The sequence below is a fragment of the Rousettus aegyptiacus genome, unplaced genomic scaffold (genome assembly GCF_014176215.1).
Source record: "Rousettus aegyptiacus isolate mRouAeg1 unplaced genomic scaffold, mRouAeg1.p scaffold_m13_p_14, whole genome shotgun sequence".
Lineage (NCBI taxonomy): Eukaryota > Metazoa > Chordata > Mammalia > Chiroptera > Pteropodidae > Rousettus > Rousettus aegyptiacus.
Genome location: NW_023416289.1, coordinates 6,870,080 through 6,891,094, shown reverse-complemented (window position 1 = coordinate 6,891,094; position 21,015 = coordinate 6,870,080). Strand labels below are relative to the sequence as shown.

General features: G+C 57.5%; 1 protein-coding gene across 6 annotated transcripts in view; it reads right to left on the bottom strand.

Annotated features, from left to right (window-relative positions):
- SLC6A2 (solute carrier family 6 member 2) overlaps positions 1–21,015 on the bottom strand; it is a 42,125-nt gene that overhangs the window by 6,477 nt on the left and 14,633 nt on the right. For all 6 annotated transcript variants that reach the window (XM_036231286.1, XM_016124096.2, XM_016124094.2 and 3 more), the window contains 7 exons: positions 12,211–12,349; positions 5,561–5,695; positions 5,091–5,194; positions 3,797–3,921; positions 2,907–3,019; positions 1,173–1,301; positions 772–871 (listed from right to left, as the gene is read on the bottom strand). In XM_036231286.1, coding sequence (XP_036087179.1) covers positions 772–871; positions 1,173–1,301; positions 2,907–3,019; positions 3,797–3,921; positions 5,091–5,194; positions 5,561–5,695; positions 12,211–12,349 — 845 coding nt within the window. The remainder of the gene's footprint in view (positions 1–771; positions 872–1,172; positions 1,302–2,906; positions 3,020–3,796; positions 3,922–5,090; positions 5,195–5,560; positions 5,696–12,210; positions 12,350–21,015) is intronic.

The following is a 21,015-nucleotide window of genomic DNA, read 5'->3' as shown; positions in this document are numbered from 1 at the left end:
CTGCGAACACACGGGCAGGCCTGTCCCCGCGGCCACCGCGGAGCCCCGGGCTGTCCCCTGCTGCCCTCCCACGAGAGCCCAGGCACGGAGAAGGGCACAGGCCCTCGGCCGGCCCAGAACAAGGCAGATGACACCCTCGGGGAGGGCGTCACCCGCCATGTGCCAGCCAATCCGGTTTTCGGAGGGACACCGGTTACAAGGTCAGCCTGGCCCCTGGGGTTTCCCTCGCATTCACTCTCTCGAACGACGGCGACTGTGTCCACAGCGCTTCTCCCCTGACTCCAGCCTCAGGGAACAGCCCGGACGCTCACTACGGTCTCTTTCTGGCTGGCAGAAACAGTGGAAACAGGGCTAACACCTGGGTGTGACGCAGACTGACACAGGGGACAGCAACCGCACGTTTGACACTTGGGGGCACGCTCTCCCGGTCAGCTCCGGAATGAGGTGCCAGGGCACCGGGTTACGCTTGAACTTCAGACAGACAACGAAGAGAGTGTCGGCTAAGTCCGTCCCAAGCTTGCACTGAACGGCTACGCATCGTTCACCTGAAATTCAAGCGTAGCTGGGAGTCTTGCGTTCTGTTTGCTAAACCTGGCAGCGACGAGCTGAGGGCGGGGAGGGGAGAGCCGCCTGTCAAGGACCTGGTCCAGCCTGGGACAGGCCAGCGGCTGCCCCGGAAAAGGAAGCCCGCTTGCTCTGCAGGTGCAAAGGCTCCGGGGGCGCAGGGGGCCCAGGCTTCTGAGCGTGCTCGGGGCCCTGTTCAGCGTGTACCGTAAAACCAGGAGACGCCGATGGCTTCCATGAGCACGGCAAACAGGATCGAGGTCCCGGCCGCAAACGTGTCCAGTAGGGTCAGCACGTATATCCCGCCCTGCAGCAGGGAGGGAGGAGGCCTGAGGCCACGTCGGCCAGAGCCGGCTGGCCAGCGGGCACCATGCGCCTGTCCACGCCCGCCCCGCTCGCTCAGGGCCCAGGGTGGGGACCCGGTGGCGGGGTGGAGCGGCCGCCGTGCTGATGCCAGCAGTTAACGGGGCTGCCCGGAGAGCCCCAGGCCTGCACGCGGGGGGTGACAGCGAGGCGGAGCCCTGGGGAATCGGCCGCAGGGCCAAGGACGCAGGTCCCGCCACGGTTCCCGAGCTCGCCCCGGGACCCGGATCCCAGCCCCTCCTCACCTTGGTTATGCAAAACAGGGCCAGCAGGAAGGTCCCGAAGGTGACGCCGAACGTGAAGAGTTTCCGGTGTCGTTTCAGGACCTGGAAGTCATCGGCCAGGCCGGTGATGACCGCCTCCATGCCGCCCATCTGGAGGGGACCAGGCAGGAATGAGGGGCGTCCACGCCTCGGTCTCGGGCCCGCGCGGCTCACGCACCCGGGCGGCTGCCCCTACTCTCTCGAGAAACCGCACCCTGCTTCTGCCCTGTTCTCAAGCAAACTCAGAAACCAGGGGGTGCGGGCGGGGCGAAGGTGGCACTCTGTCCTCTCCTCATCCGCAGGCGCTCGTCTCTGGGCCCACTCGCCCGGCAGGGGTGACATGTTGGCAAGTAGACAAGGGTCTCCTTCAAACAGCTCCCAGGGTGAGAACCCGGGCAGCGGCTTCTGACAAGGACTGTGGCTGCCCCTCCCACGATCGAGCAAAGCGGTCACCTCAGACTCCACTCTCAGAGTGTGAAAGGGCCTCACAGCCCACAGCTACGGGCACGCTTATCCTTCATGGCCTCCTATGAGGACCGACCACGTTTTAACGTGAGCGACGCCCGTGGGCTGGGGCGCCCGACCGGCGGCCTGCACGCCACCGCTCGAAGCCCGTGGACACCCCTGCCGCCCTCAGCAGGCGCTGCTCGTGAGAATCAATGTCCTTCCCTGGGGGCCGAGAAGCAGGGTCAGAATCCCTCTCGGCACCCTGCTCCCGGCCCCGTGAGAGGGAAGCGACTCCCGCCCCACGCCGAGGCTTCTTGCCCGCTGCCCGGCACGGGGCACTAACAGCGGACGAGGGCGTGAACAGAGGCCAGCAGGGCTGACTCACGCGTGTGTAAAATGACACGTTCCGAGACACGAATGAGGCTCGGCGTGTTTCCGAGGGTGCTCGGCGACGAGGTGCGTGGGGAGAGCGTTGGGCCAGCTCATCTCGGGTCCCTCTCGTGTGGATTTCCGCGAGGCCACTGGGTGCCTATTGGTTCTTGGCTGTGACCCAAGTCTCGCCTTTCCGAGCGAGGACTCACTGCCATGTCTGCATCTAACTGGGGCCTTCTGGAACGGCTACTAATCAGGGTTCGCGTGATGGAAGCTTTAGATTGAGTAGTGTGTGCGTATGTGGTGGACAGAGGCCAGACTCAGAGGCATGTGTGTGCATGCATGTGCGTGTGCATGTATGCATGTGTGTACACATGTGTGCACATGTGCATGTATGTGTGTCAGGTGAGAGGGTCAGGCCCAGCAGTGTGTGTGCGTGTGTGTGCACGCATGTGCATGCATGCATCCATGTATTGTCAGGAAGGGGGGTCAGGCCCAGCAGTGTATGTGTGCATTTGTGTGTGCATGTGTGCATGTATGTGTGTGCACATGTGTGTGCGTGCGTATCAGGTGGGAGGAAGGTCAGGCCCGGTGGCGTGTGTGCATGCATGCGTGTGCATGTACGTGTGCATCTGTATATATGTGTGAGTGTGTGTGCGTGCATATCATCAGGTGGGAGGAAGGTCAGGCCCGGTGGCGTGTGTGCATGCATGCGTGTGCATGTACGTGTGCATCTGTATATATGTGTGAGTGTGTGTGCGTGCATATCATCAGGTGGGAGGAAGGTCAGGCCCGGTGGCATGTGTGCGTGCGTACATGCATGTGTGTGTGCATGTGTGTGTGCGTGTGTGTGTGTGTGTGTGTGTCGGACGGGGTAGCCTGAGCGGGGTCACTCACTGAGCTGTCGATCCCCAGAGCCAGGAGCATGATGAAGAACACGACAGCCCAGAACGTAGATCCTGACAGGGTGGAGATGGCCTCTGGGTACAGGATGAAGACGAGGCCGGCACCTGGAAGAGACAGCAAGGACCTCGTCAACAGCCGTGACCGCTGGTCTGGGCTGCAGTGCTGGGGGGCACCGTGAGGCCCAAGCAGCCCCCGATCAGCCCCCGGCCTCGCTCGGTCACGTGCGGACGGAGGAAACCAAGGCTCTGCGGGCGACCGGCGAAGCCAGCGGCGGCCTGCGGCTCATCCATGCGCCCGCCGAGGAGGCCGGGGAGCAGGGCCGGGCCCTGGGCAGCTGCGGGTGACAGGCTGCCAACCCCACCTCCTGCACGCCGTGAGGGCTCCTCAGAGTCCATTAGAGGCCGCCCCTCCCCAGGTCTCGGCTCCTTTGCAGCCACGAGAAACCGGGAAGCAAAGGGGGCACAGGCTCCAGAGTCGGGCGTGCCAGCGCTGGAGTGCTGGCCCGGTGGCGGGGCGGCCTCGGGCGACTCACGCAGCCTGAGTCTCAGTGTTCTCGTCTTTAAAGTGGGCCTGTTCACGCCCTCGCCGCGAGAACTCACGCGGGCACGTCACGCGCTCGGCGCAGGGCTGGCACAGAGCGGGCGCTCCGCAACCTGTCCTGCCTCGCTGGACTCAGACGGGAAGCTTCGGTGACGCGCACGGGGCCCCGCGCTGCCCGGAATTCCCAGCGACAGACTCGGGAGAGTCCGCCGCGTGGGCGGCTTAGCAACCTCCGCGCCCAGCCCGCTCAGTCCCAAGGCCCCCGGAGAGCTGCACGGACATGAACGAGGGGGCCCCCTCGGCCCACCCCCGTCCTCCGTGGGCCCAGGCGGCCCACTCACCTTCCGTGGCCACGTCCTCGATGTTGACCTTGTGCTCGTGGGCCATGTAGCCGAGGATGGAGAAGATGGCGAACCCAGACACGAAGCTGGTGACGCAGTTGATGGTGCTGGTGAGCAGGGCGTCCCTGGGGGAGGCGCACCGTGAGTCCCAGTCGCCCGGCTCTTCCCAACCCCGCCTTTCGCCGCGCGACCGTCCCCGGGCTCGCAGCGTCCAACGCCTGGGGTTTCCTTGCTGGCCCCGGCTCCCCGTCCCTTCCCATAATGAGGTCAGAACCTGCAGGCCATGGGTCAACAGCTTCCGGGTGAAATGCTTCGAGACCAGCGTCTGGGATCGAATTCCTCCTGGGGAATTCGGCGCCGGCCCCGTCTCGTCTCTTCGACGAGCTGTCCGTGCCTCCCCGGCGCCTCTCGGCTTCTCGCCCGGGCGGTCAGCTTTGCCGGGACGGCTCAGCCTTCCTTCCCGGCTCGGCCCCCAACGTGAGGTCTTTGACCAAGGCCGTCAGCCTGCTGGCCCACCTGCCTCGCTTTGCTCGTGCTGGTCCCCATGCAAGCTGTCCACGCCCTCATGCTGTCTGTCCTAGCTACCCTCCGTGGCTCGCCTCGAGCGCACCTCCACGCCCCGGCTGATCCCCCAATGGAAGGACGAGCACCCCATGTCCTTAGCCTTCCTAGAGCCTGCCCACTGGTTTGCGTTCACCCTACTCTGCCTCGTACCAGAGGGACTGCGATTCTGTCTCGAGCCTTTGACAGGGGGTGCTGGAGGCAGGTGCAAGGTACGCCCGTGTCTGACACCCTCACAGCACTCGGCCTGCAGGAGGCAGCGTCAAATGCTTCCTGAACCGAGCAGAGCGTGGCCTTCCGACCCCACTGCCCTGCGATCTGACCTCCGATCCCGCCAGGCCCTCACCCCTTAGGTGACCAGCCTGGATGTCCCTTCCTCGCCTGCCCGGGCCCAGATGAACAGACGGGCAGTACTGTCTGCTCTGAAAGCCACACAGTGCGCCCCTCTCCCAGCTACCCACCCCTGTGACCTCCCGGTCCTGGTGGCCTCAAATTTCCCAGCCCCTCACCCAGCACTTAATAGGCGTCCTGAATTGAAATGAGTTCATCAGGACACTCTTAGGCCAGGTCAGAGTTCACTGAACGCCCACGATGGTCCATGTGCCTTGTTTCACGAAGGAAGAAACCCATAACGAAAAGTTCACTCGTCCCAAACCAGAGCCCCTCTCTCCCACCCCTGCAAAGTTCGATCCCCAGGATTTAGAGCTTCCTAGAACCTTGAAAAGGATCTTACCTGTAGCAGTTGTTGTCAAATTTGTTGTAACTGGCAAATGCAATCAAAACTCCAAATCCGGCCCCCAAGGAAAAAAATATCTGAGTTGCAGCATCAATCCAAACCTGAGATGGGCAGACAAAGGCCATCACCCTCCGTTTGCTCGAGGACGGGACCACCTCGCCGCTCCAGAGGGGTTGGGACACCCCAGGGATGCACACTGCTCCCCTTAAAAAGAGGGGTGTATGAAGGCCACTAAACAGCACCAGGCTCCTGCACCGTCAGAGCTGGACGGGCTCGCTGAGACCCACAGGGGCAGATCAGACCGCGCCGGTCAGGGAGAGCGCTGCGGCCAGCGTGGGAAGGAAGGAAGGATGGTCCCAGGCTCCCCCAGAAGTGGGGGGTGGAGCTAGCACCAGATTTCCTACCCCCGCGTGGCCCAGGGGCCCTCCCCAGCTCTGCCCCGCGGCGGGTGGCCACGGGGCACTGACCGTGGCCTCCTTCAGGCGGTAGAAGTCGATGTGCAGGTAGGCGTTGATGCCGTTGGAGGCGCCGGGCAGCGTGATGCCGTGGACCAGGAGCACGAACAGCACGAAGTAGGGCAGCGTGGCCGTGATCCACACCACCTGGCAGAGGGCAAGGTCGCGTGAGGGCCTCGCCGCGCGCCTTGCCTCGCGCGCGCCATCGCTGGGCCGTGCCAGGGTGGAGCGGACCGACTTGAGCCACACTCTAGAGCAGCGCAGAACCGGACGGAGCCAGCCGCACCGGGCGCGGCACCGCCCTGAGAGCTACGGGCGCAGGGACACGTCACCTCCACACGTCGCCTCTGAGGACCTGGCCAGGTCGTCCCGGGAGGACCGCACACACCCGCCTTTAGGCCCCGGCTCTCCTTCGCCCTCTTCTGACCTCTCCCCTCACTCCAGCGCATCCTCCTCCCAAGCTCGGTGCCCAAGGAGGGATATGGCTGGGCAGAGATCTCTGACCTTTCTTCGTCCCAGTGGAGATGTATTTGGGGCAACTGGAGACGACACAGAGCCCCAGAGGCAAGAGAGGGCCCCCAGACTACAAAGAGGCCCCCCTCACCCCATCCTGCCCGAGGTGGAGGAACAGAGAAGGAAAGTGGGCGCGCACTTCCCGGCCGATCCTTCTCACCCCCGACCACACACTCTGGGGGAAGCTGCAGATTAAAATGTGCACGTTCACATCCCATTTGTAGAGTTTCTGATTTAACTGGGCCAGGGTGGGGCCCGCACTTCGGCACGTTTTAGAAGCTGCCCTGGCCATGTAAACACACGGTCAGGGCTAAACATTGCCGCTAAAGGCAGACGCGGCCACGGGCAGCCCGGCAGAGAGAAAACTGTGCTCCCAGCAGAAAATTCGCGTAGGCCTGGGGTAGCCAGACCCGAGGAAGACTCGGCAAGAGGACACGAGACCTAAGAACCACGTGCCCCCCACCCCGGAGCCGTGGCACTGGGCAGCCCCGAGAACCCCCATGTGTCCCTAGGGGGAAAACAGCAGCCCTGGAACAAGCCTGCGGGTAAGTTCTCTGCCGGCCTAGGAAGACCCGGGCTAAACACAAAAACTGAGGTGTAGAAAGGAAAGTCGTACTTTTCCCGTAATTACAGTTAAGGGCGGGGATTTAACCTCTCCGTCCGTCTTTCCTGCCAGACCGTGAGCTCCTTAGACGCAAAATGCCCACGGTTTCCAGACTTGTCCCCCCGGCACGTGGTACACACGGGCGCTTAAAAAAATGTCAGTTCGATGGATGAATGAATAGACAGTTGTGACTGAATTGATGGATTGATAAATAGATGGGTCGATGGACAGGTGCATGAATGGATGGACGGACAGACGGACAAACGGACGGGTGGATGGGCGAATGGTTGGATGACTGGATCGTTGAGTATATAGTTGGGTAGACGGTTAAACAGATAGACAATTGGTGAGGTGAGTGCCTGGGTGAGCGCACAGATTATAGATGGATGAGTGGGTCGGTGATAAATCAGAGGGTTAGTAGGCGGCTAAGCTAGCCAAAGAACGATTGAATGAATGTAAGGCTGAGCAAATCAGCCCAGGAGCAATTAAACACACTAATGGCGGGCCGTCCCTCCTGAGGGCATCGACAGAGGGACAGGCCCCTCTGTCCCACCCCTCCCTGGCTACAAGGTGGGGGGCAGGGTTGGGCGTGGCAGGCATTGGCTTTGGATTCCTATTTCCGATCAGGGGCCCAGGAAAAGGAGGGCAAATCGCCAAAGGCAGAGGAGGAGGACGACATGCCTTAGACAGTGAAGTCGCTGCAGCTGCATGGCCTCGATTAATCCTGGATTCAGTCTCCCACAGTGGGACGCATGGGCCCAACTCCTTGGGCACAGACGCCGGGAGGAGCCCTCACACGTCCTTGTTGGGTCTCGACTGCTGCGTTCCCCCGCAGCTCATGCCGACAGCTGCAGGCCCTCTGCCCAGCCCAGCAGGGCATCCGGAAACAGCACTCCACCCAGAGAAAAACAACATCCCATGGTCTGACTCTAAGGAGTCTCTGTGGGGTCTGGAGGCGGCCCTGCCTTGGCCGTGGCTGAGGCTCCCATGTGGATTCAGTTTCTTCAAGGAACACATCAGGGCGCAGCCAAGCTCACTCTGACCTCAGACGAGCATCAAGAAAGGGGAGTTTGCTTTGCCCATGCTCATGTGTTCAGAGTAAACCATCCGAATCTCCTTGAAAGTTCTCAGAATTGATGGCAGAAGTGAGTTCTGCTGCCCAAGGTCCTGTGTCAAAAGGGAGGCTCCTGGGTCCTTGGCCAGTAGCTGGCTCATGCGCCATGTGCCCTGGGCGCACACTAGGCAAAGGGACACTTGGGCTGTGTCATCTCTATCCCAGACTTCTCTGCTCTCAAAATACCAACTTGTATCTCCAGCCATGAGAAACCAACCTTGGTCTATCTTCGAGACTGAGATGAAAAGAATGAGGAGAAACCCACTGGTTTGGGCAAGTCTCATCCGTGCCCAAGAGAGGTCGCTGTTTTCCATCACCTCAAATTCAAATTCTTTTCTACCTGGTGTTTCTGTGGACACAGGTTTGAATTTGCATGGTTCCAGGATGCCAAACTCAGTCGCTGGTAACCATTCTGGGCAAAATCTTGGCTCCTTAAAAGGAAGAACTTTCTAGTGAATAGAGCTCTCTAAAGACGAAATAGACAGTCTGGGGGGGGGAGGGGTGAGGTCCCTGTCATTGCAGGTGTGCAAGCCTTGGCATCCATCCCTACAAACTGCATTAATTTAACCTCTCATAATTTAGAGTCTATGATCCTCTGAACTGGGTGTTAGGGACATTCGCGCTAATAATAAACACATACTAATATTTATGGAGCGAGGAGTAGGCGCCGATGCTACTCAAGAAAACGCTGTAAATATTTTAGCCCATTTACTGCTTGTATGCAAACGTGCTATTCCTTATACCAGGTCCGGTCGAGTCGCTAGAGCAAGCCAGGGCCAACCTGTGTGGATACCTTAGTGAGAAGACTTGGCTAGAATCATAATTCGAACCCAAAAGCAGCAAAACGACCTTTCTATTTAAATATTCTTGGACTCGGGTTTACTGTGAATTGGCCCATCTTCCTCTCTTCTCGACCCCACCGCCTTTGCCAGAAGGCAAGAGGTGCGCGCTCCGTCTTTCCTCGTCTGCCCCGTAGCCCAGCGCCTGGCGGCGAAGTGCACAGAGCTTGGTGTCTGACGCTGGCCAGTTCTGTTGTCTCGATTTATCTCCAGGCATAAAGGAGGTTGGACCAAACCTCCGCAAGTCCAGTCTGACGTGGAGACGGATCGCGGGGGAGCCTGGGCCCGCACCTTCCTTCCGGCCCCACGGGGAGCGGGCAGGGTTTGAACAGCACTGAGGCGGGGGCCGGCACACTGGCGGGGGTGCTGACGGAAGGGACCGTGACAGACGCGGATCACTGACTGAGCGAGCTCTACCTGCCAGCCCTGCTCTGAGGCCCTCGCACGCCGCCCTCCCGGCAGCCCTGGAAGCTGGCGCGACCGCTGCCTGCCCTCGCTCTGCAGGTCAGGGCGCTGAAGTTTCGGGAGCATCATGAATCCTGAGGTCACCGAGGAGGATGTGATGCCCGGGTGACTGGACAGGTGCCTGGATTCCGACCCAGGTGGTCTGACCACAAGGCCGTGTGCTTAGTCACTCGCTCTTCTGCATATCCGAGACCCAGGTTCAAGCCCTTGCAAACTAACGATTACTGCAGAACCCTGCCCCTCACTGGGCCCCAGAGTCCCCATTTGCACAAGCAGGTTGGAGTAGAGGGACCCCAAGTCCCTCCGGCACCTCGTTTAGGTGCTGGCTTACGGAGTGGGCAGCGGCCAAGCGCCAGTTCGGCCAGGACTTTGGGGTGGGGGCGGGGCGCAGGCAGGAAGGACTTCAGGACAGCGAGTGGAGGGCTGTGTGCTCCCACTTGCCCGGCTCCCCGGGGGCCGACTAACTCCTGACTCAGACCCCCACCTCCTACCCTGATGCAGTCGATGCGCCAAGGTCGCCAAGTGTGTGGTCTGGGGTAACCCCTTTCTCCCTGCTTCACACCGCACCCCACCCCCCCCAGCATCCCCGCGGCTGGCTGTGGAGTCACAAGTCTTCCTGAGCACAAGGCTTCCACTTGCCAAGACGGGAAGTGTGAACATTTGCAATTCATTTCCGGCTGTGGAAGGCCGCTAGGAAAAGCTGCCGTCCCCGTCCAGATGCAATCTGGAAGACATACAACGCTCTTGTTTTTCTCAGGAGCCAGTTTATAAACACAATTAGAGACAGGGAACAAGAATGTTCTGGGCGAACTCCTCCCCGCACACTGGGAGACTTACGCAAATGCGGGCTGCGGCTTAACATATTCCCACCTGGGGCGGGGGCTTCTCTAGCGGGACACGCCCCGTCATGCCTCTCATTACCTCATTGCACGCGTCAGGGGAGGGGGTGACGCTCCCGAAGGTGCCTGTGCACAGAGGAACCCGCCACTGTCTGCTCCTTCTCTCTCTAGCATCCCTCTCCCAGCGAACGAGTCAGGCTCCGCCCCAGCCAAGTGCTTGCGGAGACGCTGCCCCTCTGGTGATGGCTGCAGGGAACTTAGTCTCGGGTGCTATATTAGAAGCCTGTGCTGGCCCCACCCCCGGGCCAGTAGCGATCCATCTTCTTCAGTTCTGACGCCTGCAGAGGCCACCCTGCTCCCGATACACAGGGGAGGCACAGAAAGGCTAGACAGGGTGGCCCGGGACTCCCACGCCGTTGTGGCTTTGCCGAGACAGTTCCTTCCCCTGAAAACCTCTTCCATCTACCCCGCCTTTCCCTGCCTCTGTCCTCGGAGACCTGGCCCAAGGCCGCCTCCTCCTGGGTCTTCGTAGACCCTCTCAGTTGAAAGACCTCCTTCCTCCGCTGATGCTGCATCTCACATGTCCTTGACCATGAGGACTCATGGGAGGAAATACGTTATATACTGAGACCAAAATCCACATAAACCTGTAGATGCTGCGGCCGAAACACAAAGTCTGCAAGCGAGACAGCTCTTACTTTGACTACGTGCGGTGCACGGTTCCCATCTAGCCTTTTTCATTTTTGAAAAGTGCGGAGACCCACTAAATTGGTGCAATGACCATTTAAAATCCCCACAGTTTGTATTTCTATTAAAGTACAACCTGACTACCTCATGGGACATTATCTCCAAGGTAAGGTTGAGTTAAAAAGCAAGATATATGACAGAGTCTATAGAAAAACTAACCGTTAATGTTTACTTAAAGGGGGACACACACATATCTCTGGTTAGAGACTCAAGAAACTAGTGACCTTGGTGGACCCACACTTGTCTGTAACATACACAGACTGTCAAGCAACTGAAGAAGAAACCTGTCTGATTCCTGCATTTCGTCCCCACTGGCTGCTGGTCTCCTGCTGCTACCTTCGCTCTCGGTGGCAGGACCACTTCCCAAAATCATCGCCTTATAAAAAGTCTCACGAATTCACACATTCCCGATTACGGTAGATTGCAGACCCGCGACCCCCTACGGCACCGTGCCTGCGTGGGGTCCCCCTCTGCACTGACGCTGGTCTTTACCACAGGACTTATCTCGGCCGCTGGAAGGGAGGTGGGTGCATCGGGGCTTGTCTGCTCAGAACACGCTCTTGGAACTCAGCGCCACGCCGGACAAGCCTGAGCCACGCGGAGAGGCGACGCGGAAGCAACCCAACCTGTCCAGGCGACGGTGGCGCCAACCGCCCCCCGCCCCCCGTGTGCCTTCCGGCCCAGCGGAGACCCCAGGAATCGAGCCTCGGCCACATCACACGGAGCGGGTCGGCCACGCCGCTGCCCGCGGCCAACCCGCGGAACGCAAGAGGGACAGAACGGTGGGCGTTTCACGTCAGGGCGTCAGCAGGTGGCTTCTCACCCTGCAATAGCTGAGCGAACACTGGAACGAACACGTCCCGGCTACGTCCCCGTCGGGGCGGTCGGCCCCCACGAGGACCTCACGGGGTCCCCGTGGGGCGGCTGTTTCCTCCGCCCCAGAAGCAGCAGGGGCTGCAGCCTGAGTTTACTCCAGCCAGAGGGGCTGGCCGCGGCGGGCAGGGCCACTGAGGCCCTCCTAGGTCATCCAACCTCTCTCTGGGACACTCGGACCCTTGGGGACACTCAGCACTGTGTCAAGGAAGCACGAAGCCCCTGGATGCGTCTAAATATTTTCTAGAGCCGTCTCTTTTACTCAAAAATTCAGAGAGTGGGGATTAGTGAAGCAATCGTTATATTCCAAAGCGGGAGGCCAGAATTCGCGATTTACCCATCACACGTCAATCGGCTGCTTTTTTTTTTTTTTTTTTTCCTGAGGCCCTTGGGTGTCCCATTCCCAGGTCCCTCGGGGAAGCTTTGGTAGAGAAGTGTGGGGAACCCTGATCCATTTGCACCCCCACCATGTTGGGGAGCCTGGGCTTTGGGAAGGGAAGGGATTGGTCCAAGGTCGCCCAGGGAGCCAGGGGCAGAGCCAGGCGCGAATCCGGGCTTCGTGTGTCCGGTTCCACCTTTTCCTTGCATTAATTAACAATCACGGATAGTAAAAAAAAATTAACTTTCTGCGGCCAACCTCCCGACGGAAAGAGAGACTGAGAGATTACCTTTCCTGACGTCTTCACGCCTTTCCAGAGGCTGAAAAACAGGACGACGACGACCACCACCAGGCAGAGCAGCAGCTGCCACTGAGGCAGGCCGATGTCGTGGATCCCGCCACTCTCGTGGAGGTGCAGGACGCCGCGCCTGCCGGGAGGAGAGGGGCGGGGGCCCGGGGGGACCCGTCAGTCCGGAGGACCGTGAGGCCGTCGGCAAGTGATGGAGACGGGCCCCGGGCCGCCCGGCGCGGCACCGTGTGGGCCCGCTCTGGGCCCTGGGCCGCCCGGCCTGCGACGGCTCGTCATCCGAGGTCGCTCCCGCTCGAGGCTGCTTTCTAAACAGTAAGAAAAATCTCTAGAGTGTCACCTGCAGGTCCGGTCCCAGGGAGATGGTGGTAAGTGACAGGAAAGGTCTCTGCCCTCACGGCCTACGGCAGAGGTTCTCGACGGGGCAGATGGGGCAGTTTTGCCTCCCCGGGGACACTGGAACATTTGGCCGTGTCTGGCGGTGTCTTCGATCGTCACGATTTGGGCAGGGGCGGGGCTACCGACATCTAGAGAAGAGAGTCTAGGGACACACTGCAGAGCACGGACCAGCTTCTGGTGACAGAAGATTATCTAGTCCGACACATCCCTGTCGCTGAGGGCATACATGTCTGGTCCAGAGCTGCAGGTACATGCCAACACGCCCGGGCACGCCAATCCTGGGCATTCGCCCAGCAGAAGCATGCGCCTAAGTTCACCGAAAGACATATGCTAGAATGTGCATAACAGCGTGATTCGTAATGACCCCAAAGTGCAAAATACTCAAATATCTGTCAACAGGAGGCTGGACAGAGAAATTATGATGTGTTCGTAAAGTGGAATGTTGCACGAGAACGCGCTCTGCGTGGGTGAATCTCTCCCGCGAAACTTCTCTCGCCGTAATTCTGTGAGGAAGCCGGGACCAAGAGCTCTTTCCGTCTGACTCCCATTCACAGAAAGCGCAACGGGCAAAACCTCCCTGAACAGGTAGAGGTCGGGACAGGTGCGCCCCTGCCCGGGGGTGGGGGTCTGACTGGCAGGGGACGCAGTGGGAACTTCTGCGGCACCAGCCAGCTGTCCGAACCCGCAGAACGTTTTCATGAGTTTCTCTGAGCCAAGCTGACAACAATTGCCAGGAAGCGAAACCTCGACGGACTGAGAAAACGCTCCGGAGAATGGCAGCTTTGCAGCTTATTTCACACATTACAATCGAAGGAGATGAAAGGCGGGGGGGGGGGGGTTCCGTGGACGGCAGATGAAGGAGGTGGAAGAAAGCGAAGCAAGAAGCTGGACGGATCTCCGGGGCTGGATAAGAGGGAAACAGAGGGACACATACTTCTTTTACGTTGTGGAGACAGGAGAGTTAATAAGGAGCATTTCCGGCGCGCGGAGATGCAGTGTGGGAAACAAAATAACCACGGGGGGCTCCGCGGTCTCTGCTCCGGTGCCCGTGGCATCCGAAAAGGGCCCCTGCTCCGATGCTCCAAAGGCACGTTATCTTAGATGCGGAAAGACAACAGACAGGTTCACTTAAGGCGAAGACCGACCTTTGTCAAGGAAGCTACAGGCCTAGAACGTGACCCACCGTGACCCGCCTTTGATTAGAGATTTTTATGTTCGGACCCTCCTATGTGGTTACTTTCGGTCTCTATGTGCTGGTTACTTGGCTGTGTTCAGTGTGTGACATTCGTTGAGCTGTCGCCTCATGACACTCATTTCCCTGTGATACGTCACCCTTCAGAAAAAAAACGAATAGAATAAATATTTGCGAGATTTAAGAATATCAGCTTCCTCAAACAATCTACAATGAAGGATGATAAATAGAATTCCAAACAAAGTGACCAGTTGCTACTTAGACTCTAGACAAAGACTGTTAGGATCTAACCAAGGTCAAGTGAGACCAGCTGATAACGCAGGAAGCCGGGTCCCACGGGAGGGAGGTTCCCCCCACCACAGTGCCACACCCTTGCGAGATGACGAAAGCAGAACGCTTCAGACGCAAGTGGGAACAGCTCGCTAGGTTCTTCCCACGCATCCCGATCACTCGCCCCTCGTGGTGCCTGCTGCGAGCGGATCCCTCCTGGGCTTCGCTGCTCCGTGGGGCTCCGGCTACTCCGCCACAGTGCCTGCCTCAGGGTGGGGTGGGGGCTTCTATTCTGGCACTAGAGGCAGCATTAAACACCACGAAGACCCACACGAGTTGGGAGGGCAGAGGAGCTAAGGGAGCCCCGTCTGTCTCTGCACCTCACACTCAGAGCCGAAGTCAGCGCAAACTTCCACACACCCTTCCTGGCTCATCTCCAACGTCACCTCCTCTGGGAGGCCTCCGCGATCATCCCTGATAGGGATCTTTCAATCCTTTCTGCTCTGTGGCTCTTGGCCCATTTCCCAAGCAGAGCCTGGTCCTCCAGCTTTAGGGCTGACTGTGTGCAGGGCTCTGCTGGGGATGGAGAGGTGGATTAACCACGTCTGGGTTCCCAGTGCTAAGCCAGGCCTGGCAGTGGGCCTGTTAGCTCAGAGCGGATGGCTGGATCAGGAACAAATGCTCACAACCTTCCTTGCTAAACCCAACAATCTGCCTTCTAGAAAAATATGAGACCCGGGACCACCTGAAGGAAAAAAGAGGCCCCGTCTCCCCACGCTCAGGCTCATAGCAACAGCTCCCCAGACCTGTAAACGCCTCACCCCTCTGTCCAGTTTTCTCGCACTGCCTGGGGCGACCACTCACATCCCCATGTAGAAGCTTCACGTCCCTGGGTCTCATCCTACAGGGTTTGCTCTCAGCTGGGGGTGTGTTCAGAGAGTGGCTGGTTAATCAACTCACACTAACGTGAAAGGCACAAACTAGCTTAATAGGTTGTCTTTCTTTGGAGCGCTGCCTGAATCCAAAATTTTACACAAAGTCATTTCTCTCTCTCTCTCTCTCTCTCTCTCTCTCTCTCTCTCTCTCTCTCTCTCTCTCTCTCCTTTCCCTCCTCTCCTCTCCTTCCTTTCTTCTTTATCCACCACCTCAAAGAGAAATATGAGGTCCAAAGAATGTAATTTTGAGGCCTATCAACAAAAAGAATTCTCGACCTGCAAATTAGAATCAACAGGAGATCTTTTTTAAATTACTGATATCCAGGCCCTGCTGTCAACCCATTAAATTGGAATCCTCGGGGAATGGGGCCTGGGCACTGGTGCCTCTTAAATTCCTCAAGTGATTTTTTTTCTGGTCCTCTAAAGCGTAGACCCACCAAAAAAGAGGGTTTCCTTTAGGGCAAACTTAAGCCTTCCAGAAACTGTCTTTACTTTCCTGGCAAAATAAAACTGACTTTCTCTCTAATGAGAAAAAAAGTCTCAGCGAGGCTCATGAAAAGTGGGCTCGAAATATTTTGGAAGCCTGGGTGTCAAATGAGTCCACGGGATCGGAGGCAGATGGCCGCCCTGGCCCGGAGCAGGGCATCCGACACCGGAAGACACTAGGCCTGTGAGGAAAGATGGTCTGGGAACTTGGGCAGCGGCTCCTTGGCCAGGAGTCCACGTTCGTTCCCAGGCAGATGAGGGGCTGGAGGCCGCCGGGGGTGCTGCGTACGTTTGCCTCATGCATCCATTCAGAATCGGCGCCTGCTATTTGCGGGAATAGGGAAGAATGTGGCTCGGACGTTCTCCAGGCTCCGGGGTCAGGCAGACCCCTCCCGGCCCCGCCCCCAGCTACGGTGCGGCCTGGCTCCTTTCGCCGCTTCCAAAACTCTTTCTACACATCTGCTGTGAGCCAGGCGGTGTGCTGCAGGGCCGGTGACAGGGCCGGTGACAGAGGGTGATGGCGCTAGCCCCAGGCGAGAAGACAATCACCACGCAAACATCCCTTCTTGAGCCTTTTTCCTCTTCCATACAATGGCTCTTTCACGAGAATGAAATCACAGCAGGTGAGACAACGCCTAGAACCAGGAAACACTCAGCAAGCGGTAACTGTAACTATCGCGATCCCGACGAAATGCTCAGCAAACAGTAACTGTAACTATCGTGATCGGCCCGGGCTGCAGCCTCTGGGAGCAGCTGGCACCTGCTGGGAGCACCCAGAAAACCGCGGGCGTCAGTGGGCGGGTTCTGCTGGCTTCTCCGCCTGCTTGTGGGGGGCCTGGTAAGATGAGGGTGCACAGGTGTGGTAGGGGGAGAGGTGGGAAGAGGGGCACGTGGACGGGCAGGCTTGCCGTCTGCAGGTGAGCATGCGTGAACGAGTGAGCAGAACCACGTGGGTGATCGAGACCCTCGTCCTGTCTCCTCACCCCACAGCCCAGGCTGGACGCTGTGACTTTAAACCACTCGCCCTGCCTCAGCTTCCTTGTGCACCCACCTCTCTCACGGCCTGTTGTCCCTCCTCCTCCGTGACTGCTGTAAGAGCCCCCCGTCTGCCCACTACCCCGGTCTCTCTGCTCCAGCTGGTCCCCTTGAATCCACTGACTGTGCTGCTGGAGAAACATCAGATCCTTCTGAAGATTCATTGTGACCTTGTCAATTCCTGCCCCCAAATCACCTAAAGCAGCGATTCTCGTTGGGGGCAATTCTGGCCCTGCCTCCCAGGGACATTCAATGTCTGGAGACATGTCTAGTTGTCACATCTGGAGGGGAGGGGGTGCTGTTGGTCTCTACCAGGCAGAGGCCAGAGATGCTGCTAAAATGTACAGGACAGGCCCCTGCCCCCGACATAAAGTTATCTAGCCAAAAATATCAAGTCTCGAGACTGTGAAACCCTGGTCTGAAGGATAAAACGTGAGCCTTTCAGAATCTCAGGCCTTTCACAGCCGTCCCAGGCCAAGCGCACCCCCTGCCTCGCCACGCCCTGCTCCGGGCTCCTGGCAATGGCCCGCCGGGCCGCCTGTAATTCCCCAACCATCTGAGGCTCCCGTCGCTCTCGGCCTTGGAACTCTCTGTTCCTTTTTGCTTGGAACACACTTTCTGACGCCATTTGTCTGCCTTGCAAACTTCTTCTTATCCCGCTGGTCTCAACTCAAAAATGATGTCCCACCTTCAGCCCCTTTCCTGTGCCCTAAGAGAGTAAGAAAGAGAAATTGGAAGGGGAGGGGCAAGAGGGGGAGGAGAGGGGAGGAGAGTGGAGGGGAGGGAAGGGTGGCAGGGGCCACGCATATCTAAAAAGACAGAGAACCAGAATCAGGCACCGAAGCCACCTGACTGTTAACTGTGCTTCTTCTCAATGCTTTGTGGGCTAAGTGTTGCAGAGGATCGATAATCGTTTGTTCGATTTGACTATTAAAATCATGAACGAAAGGCACTGAGCCAACCGTGCTTGCCTCGAACCTTGCTAAAATGCCTCTAGCATCCAAGCAGATGACGAAAATGCCCCCTAATGGGCCTGGGGCACCCCACATGCAAGCGAAGGCCACTCTCAGGGCTGCGGCGGTCATCAAGACAGCACATCGCGGGAAAGGCCAGGCTCCCGAGATGACTTCCAGGCAGAGAAACGCACAGCCAGCCTCCTCAGCCCAGCGGGCCAAGCCTCGTGGGTGAGCGCACGGAGCTTGGGTCTGCTGGAGTTTTCCAGCAGCTCCATGAAAATGAATCATCGTGAAATACGCTCCAGATTTTCCGAGGTCTACGGGCCAAACGGGCTTAGTCTCTCACTTGACATTTAAGCGCAGGGTGTTTGTGATGAGGCAGAGTCTCTTCCCCACCAGGAACAGGCCGCGGGGGTGGGGGTGGGGGGGAGGCTCTCTGTTGTGGGCACATGTCCATCAAGGGTACCCTGGTACAGATAGAGTTACAGGGCATCGGAGTCTTTCTTAGCCACCGGTGGTTTAGCCTCAGGCCCGGAGCCAGGAGAGAATAGCAGTTTTGTTCCCTTGAATGATATGTTCAGTCCTTCAGCTTAAATGAGTACAAGATGGCAAAGGAATTGGCCAAGAGGCTCTGAGAAAGAGAAACAGCTAACCTCCTCAGGCACTGGGAGTCCCACTTGATGGGTCTCCAGACTGAGAGGGGATAACCATTTTAAAGCAGAAACATTTGGATGAAAGGGCCACGTGCCATTTAAAGAGAAATCCAGAGGCAGCTCATGACTTAGTGACTGAGAAGCTCACAGAAGTCGGCTCCAGGCGAGAAAGAGATGCCACGGATGGGTTCCTGTCTGCTAACAGAGATGCCCCATTGCAGACGAGGAGAGAGACGGGAGAGAGGCCTGTGTGTGGGGTGAGGGCCTTGACCCCATCCCGGCTCTGCTACTTACATAAAGCCTGAGCCTCCACATTCTTCTTCGTAAAATGGGAATAAGTTTCACCAACAGGAACTATGAAGACTAAACGGGACTTGGATGTGAAGGCGTGCTCGGTGCCCGGCTCATGGCAGCTACGACGCCCCCAGGGGAGAAGGGAGCTACGCCTGGAGGAAGTGTGGGACTAACCTGGGTCTCAAAAACCCAACTCGCTTCCCCGCCCGCTGGGTATCTTCTGGGGCAGACTTGCTGGCTGTTAAGACATCAGAGGAGGGATCCGGATGACAACCAGATCAGAGGCGAGGCTCTCATCTTCCATTTTAATTGGTAAGGACAGGGGTTTGAGCAAGATGAAAAATCGGGCTTTTTCTTTTCCCATGAGATGAGAAAGGCGGAAGGAAGCGTGGAGCCTGCTTCGTGTTTGAGTAGCACCCTCTGCCTGACTGCCCTTCACGTCTCCGGGTCCAAACCGCGCTCGCAAACCAGGACATTCTAAAACCTCCACCCACGAGATCTCCAGTGGTTCTGCGCTTTTCCGAGGCAATGTGGCTACAGGAGGGTGAAGAAGGCTCTAGATTTTATTTTCCATGACACTGTAGGGGTGGCAGCCCGACCCCAGCAAGAGGCTCATTCTGACTGAGACAGGCAGGAGCCCTCAACCCCGGCTGGCTATGAGAATCTTGGAGGAGCTATGAATAATAGTCCCTGGGCCCTGGCTGCACGCTGACCCACGAAATCAGAATCTCTGGGCACAGGGGCTGGGCATCAATGTGTCCTGTCTGACAGCTCTCCAGGTGGTACCAAGGTGCAGTCAAGGTTTAGCATTATTGGGCTAAGAGCATGGGCTTTGGAGCCAGGCTGCCTGAGTTCAAAGCAATCTCGAATGGCACTTTTGCACTGCGTGACCTTAGACGAGTCACTGACCGCCTGTGCCTGCTTCCTCATTCATAAAATAAGAATAATTTTAGACCACGGTGGTCAGGATTAAAGGACAGTATAGAAAAGGCACTTTGCACAATGGCTGGGACCTCATCTAAACTGGATAAATGTTAATTGTCACTGACAATATTTCTGAATAATAACAATCATTAAGGTTCAAATCCACCGGAACACAAAGGTTAAGACTACAGGCTTTGGGGTCTCTCTGTGAGGTAAGGCTGGGTACAGGGTAAAGAGATAGCTTCTTGGGGACACAGTGTAAAGAGGTGCTCACTTTCGGGTCCCTAAAAGAGCAAGCTGCCCTGGTCCAAGTCTCGGCTCTGTGCTATACTAGCTGTGTGGCCAAGAGCCGGTGATTCATTGTCTCATCTGCAAAAGGAAACTAATATTCACAGCCTCCTGGTATGGTGTGCAACGAGGGTAAGGGCTACAGAAACCTCATCGGCTTGGTGTGAGGCTTAAATGGCGGTAATACATACGAGGAAGTTAGCGGAGAGCCTGATGCGCATGGTAAGTGATTAGCTGTTCGTGCGACAGCGAAGAAGACAGGAATGATGCCGTGACTTAAAAAGACGCCCGCTTTAAGTGACAGCATTGTCTCAGATCCTTCGGGGGCTGTAGACGCACTTAGAATTCACTGATAACCATGGACCCTCTCCCCCAAAATTCTGAAACCCACATGCCTGCTAAAATCTACAGGAAACATAGATGGACGCGGAAGGATGCACAGCTCCAGGGTCCTGAGAACCCCAATTTCCTTGAGCTCCAGGAGGCGGCCAACTATCCAGAGGTCACTTTTAACCCAACCGAATCTCCTTGGCCCCACTGCTCTGAGCTAGCGGGGATGGAAACGGCCCTAAGTCACCCATCTCTGGGTGGCCAGGACGCCCAGGTCCTCAGCTTAGGGAATACACAGGACTGAAGGATACTGGCCCCGAAGGTCTGTTCTTTGTGAATTTCTCTTCTCATACTCTAGATTTGCATGCACTGTCCAATATGGTAGCCACTGGCCATGAGTGGCTATTTAAAAGGTAAGTTAATGAAATTAAATGAAAATAGAAGTTCAGCTCCTCGGTCACACTGGCCACATTTCAACTGTCTGATGACCACACGTGTCGAGTGGCTACTGTACTGGGCTGGGCACATACAGAGCACATCCATCAATGCAGGAAGCTTTACTGGGCAGCCTTGCTCTGGCCCAGGGGTCAGCAACCCACAGCCCCTCGGCCAAATCTGGGATAACTGGATGCCACATGGGGACTCTACGCTGGACCCTGAACCAGAAAAGCATGTTACTGGGAAAACAGGTGAATTCAAAAAAGATCTTTGGTGGGCTAGTTAATAGTATATCAATAACAATTAGCTTTCTGAACCAGTCATGGTGCTATTGTTATCTTCGGGGTCACAGTAGGGGAGGCCGGGCGGAAGGTGTCCGGGAGCTTCGTGTACTACTTGTGCAACTTCTCTGTGTCCAAAATTACTTCAGCATAAAGAATGACTATTTTTTGTAATGACGTTCTGTCTTCCATCACCAGCCAGTGCCTCTCATGCATACAGGGTCCAAGAAATTTCCCTGAGCTCGCTCACAAACTGCAGCGACTTAACCCCATGAAAGCCCCAGAAAGAGAGAGAGCAGCTTCTGG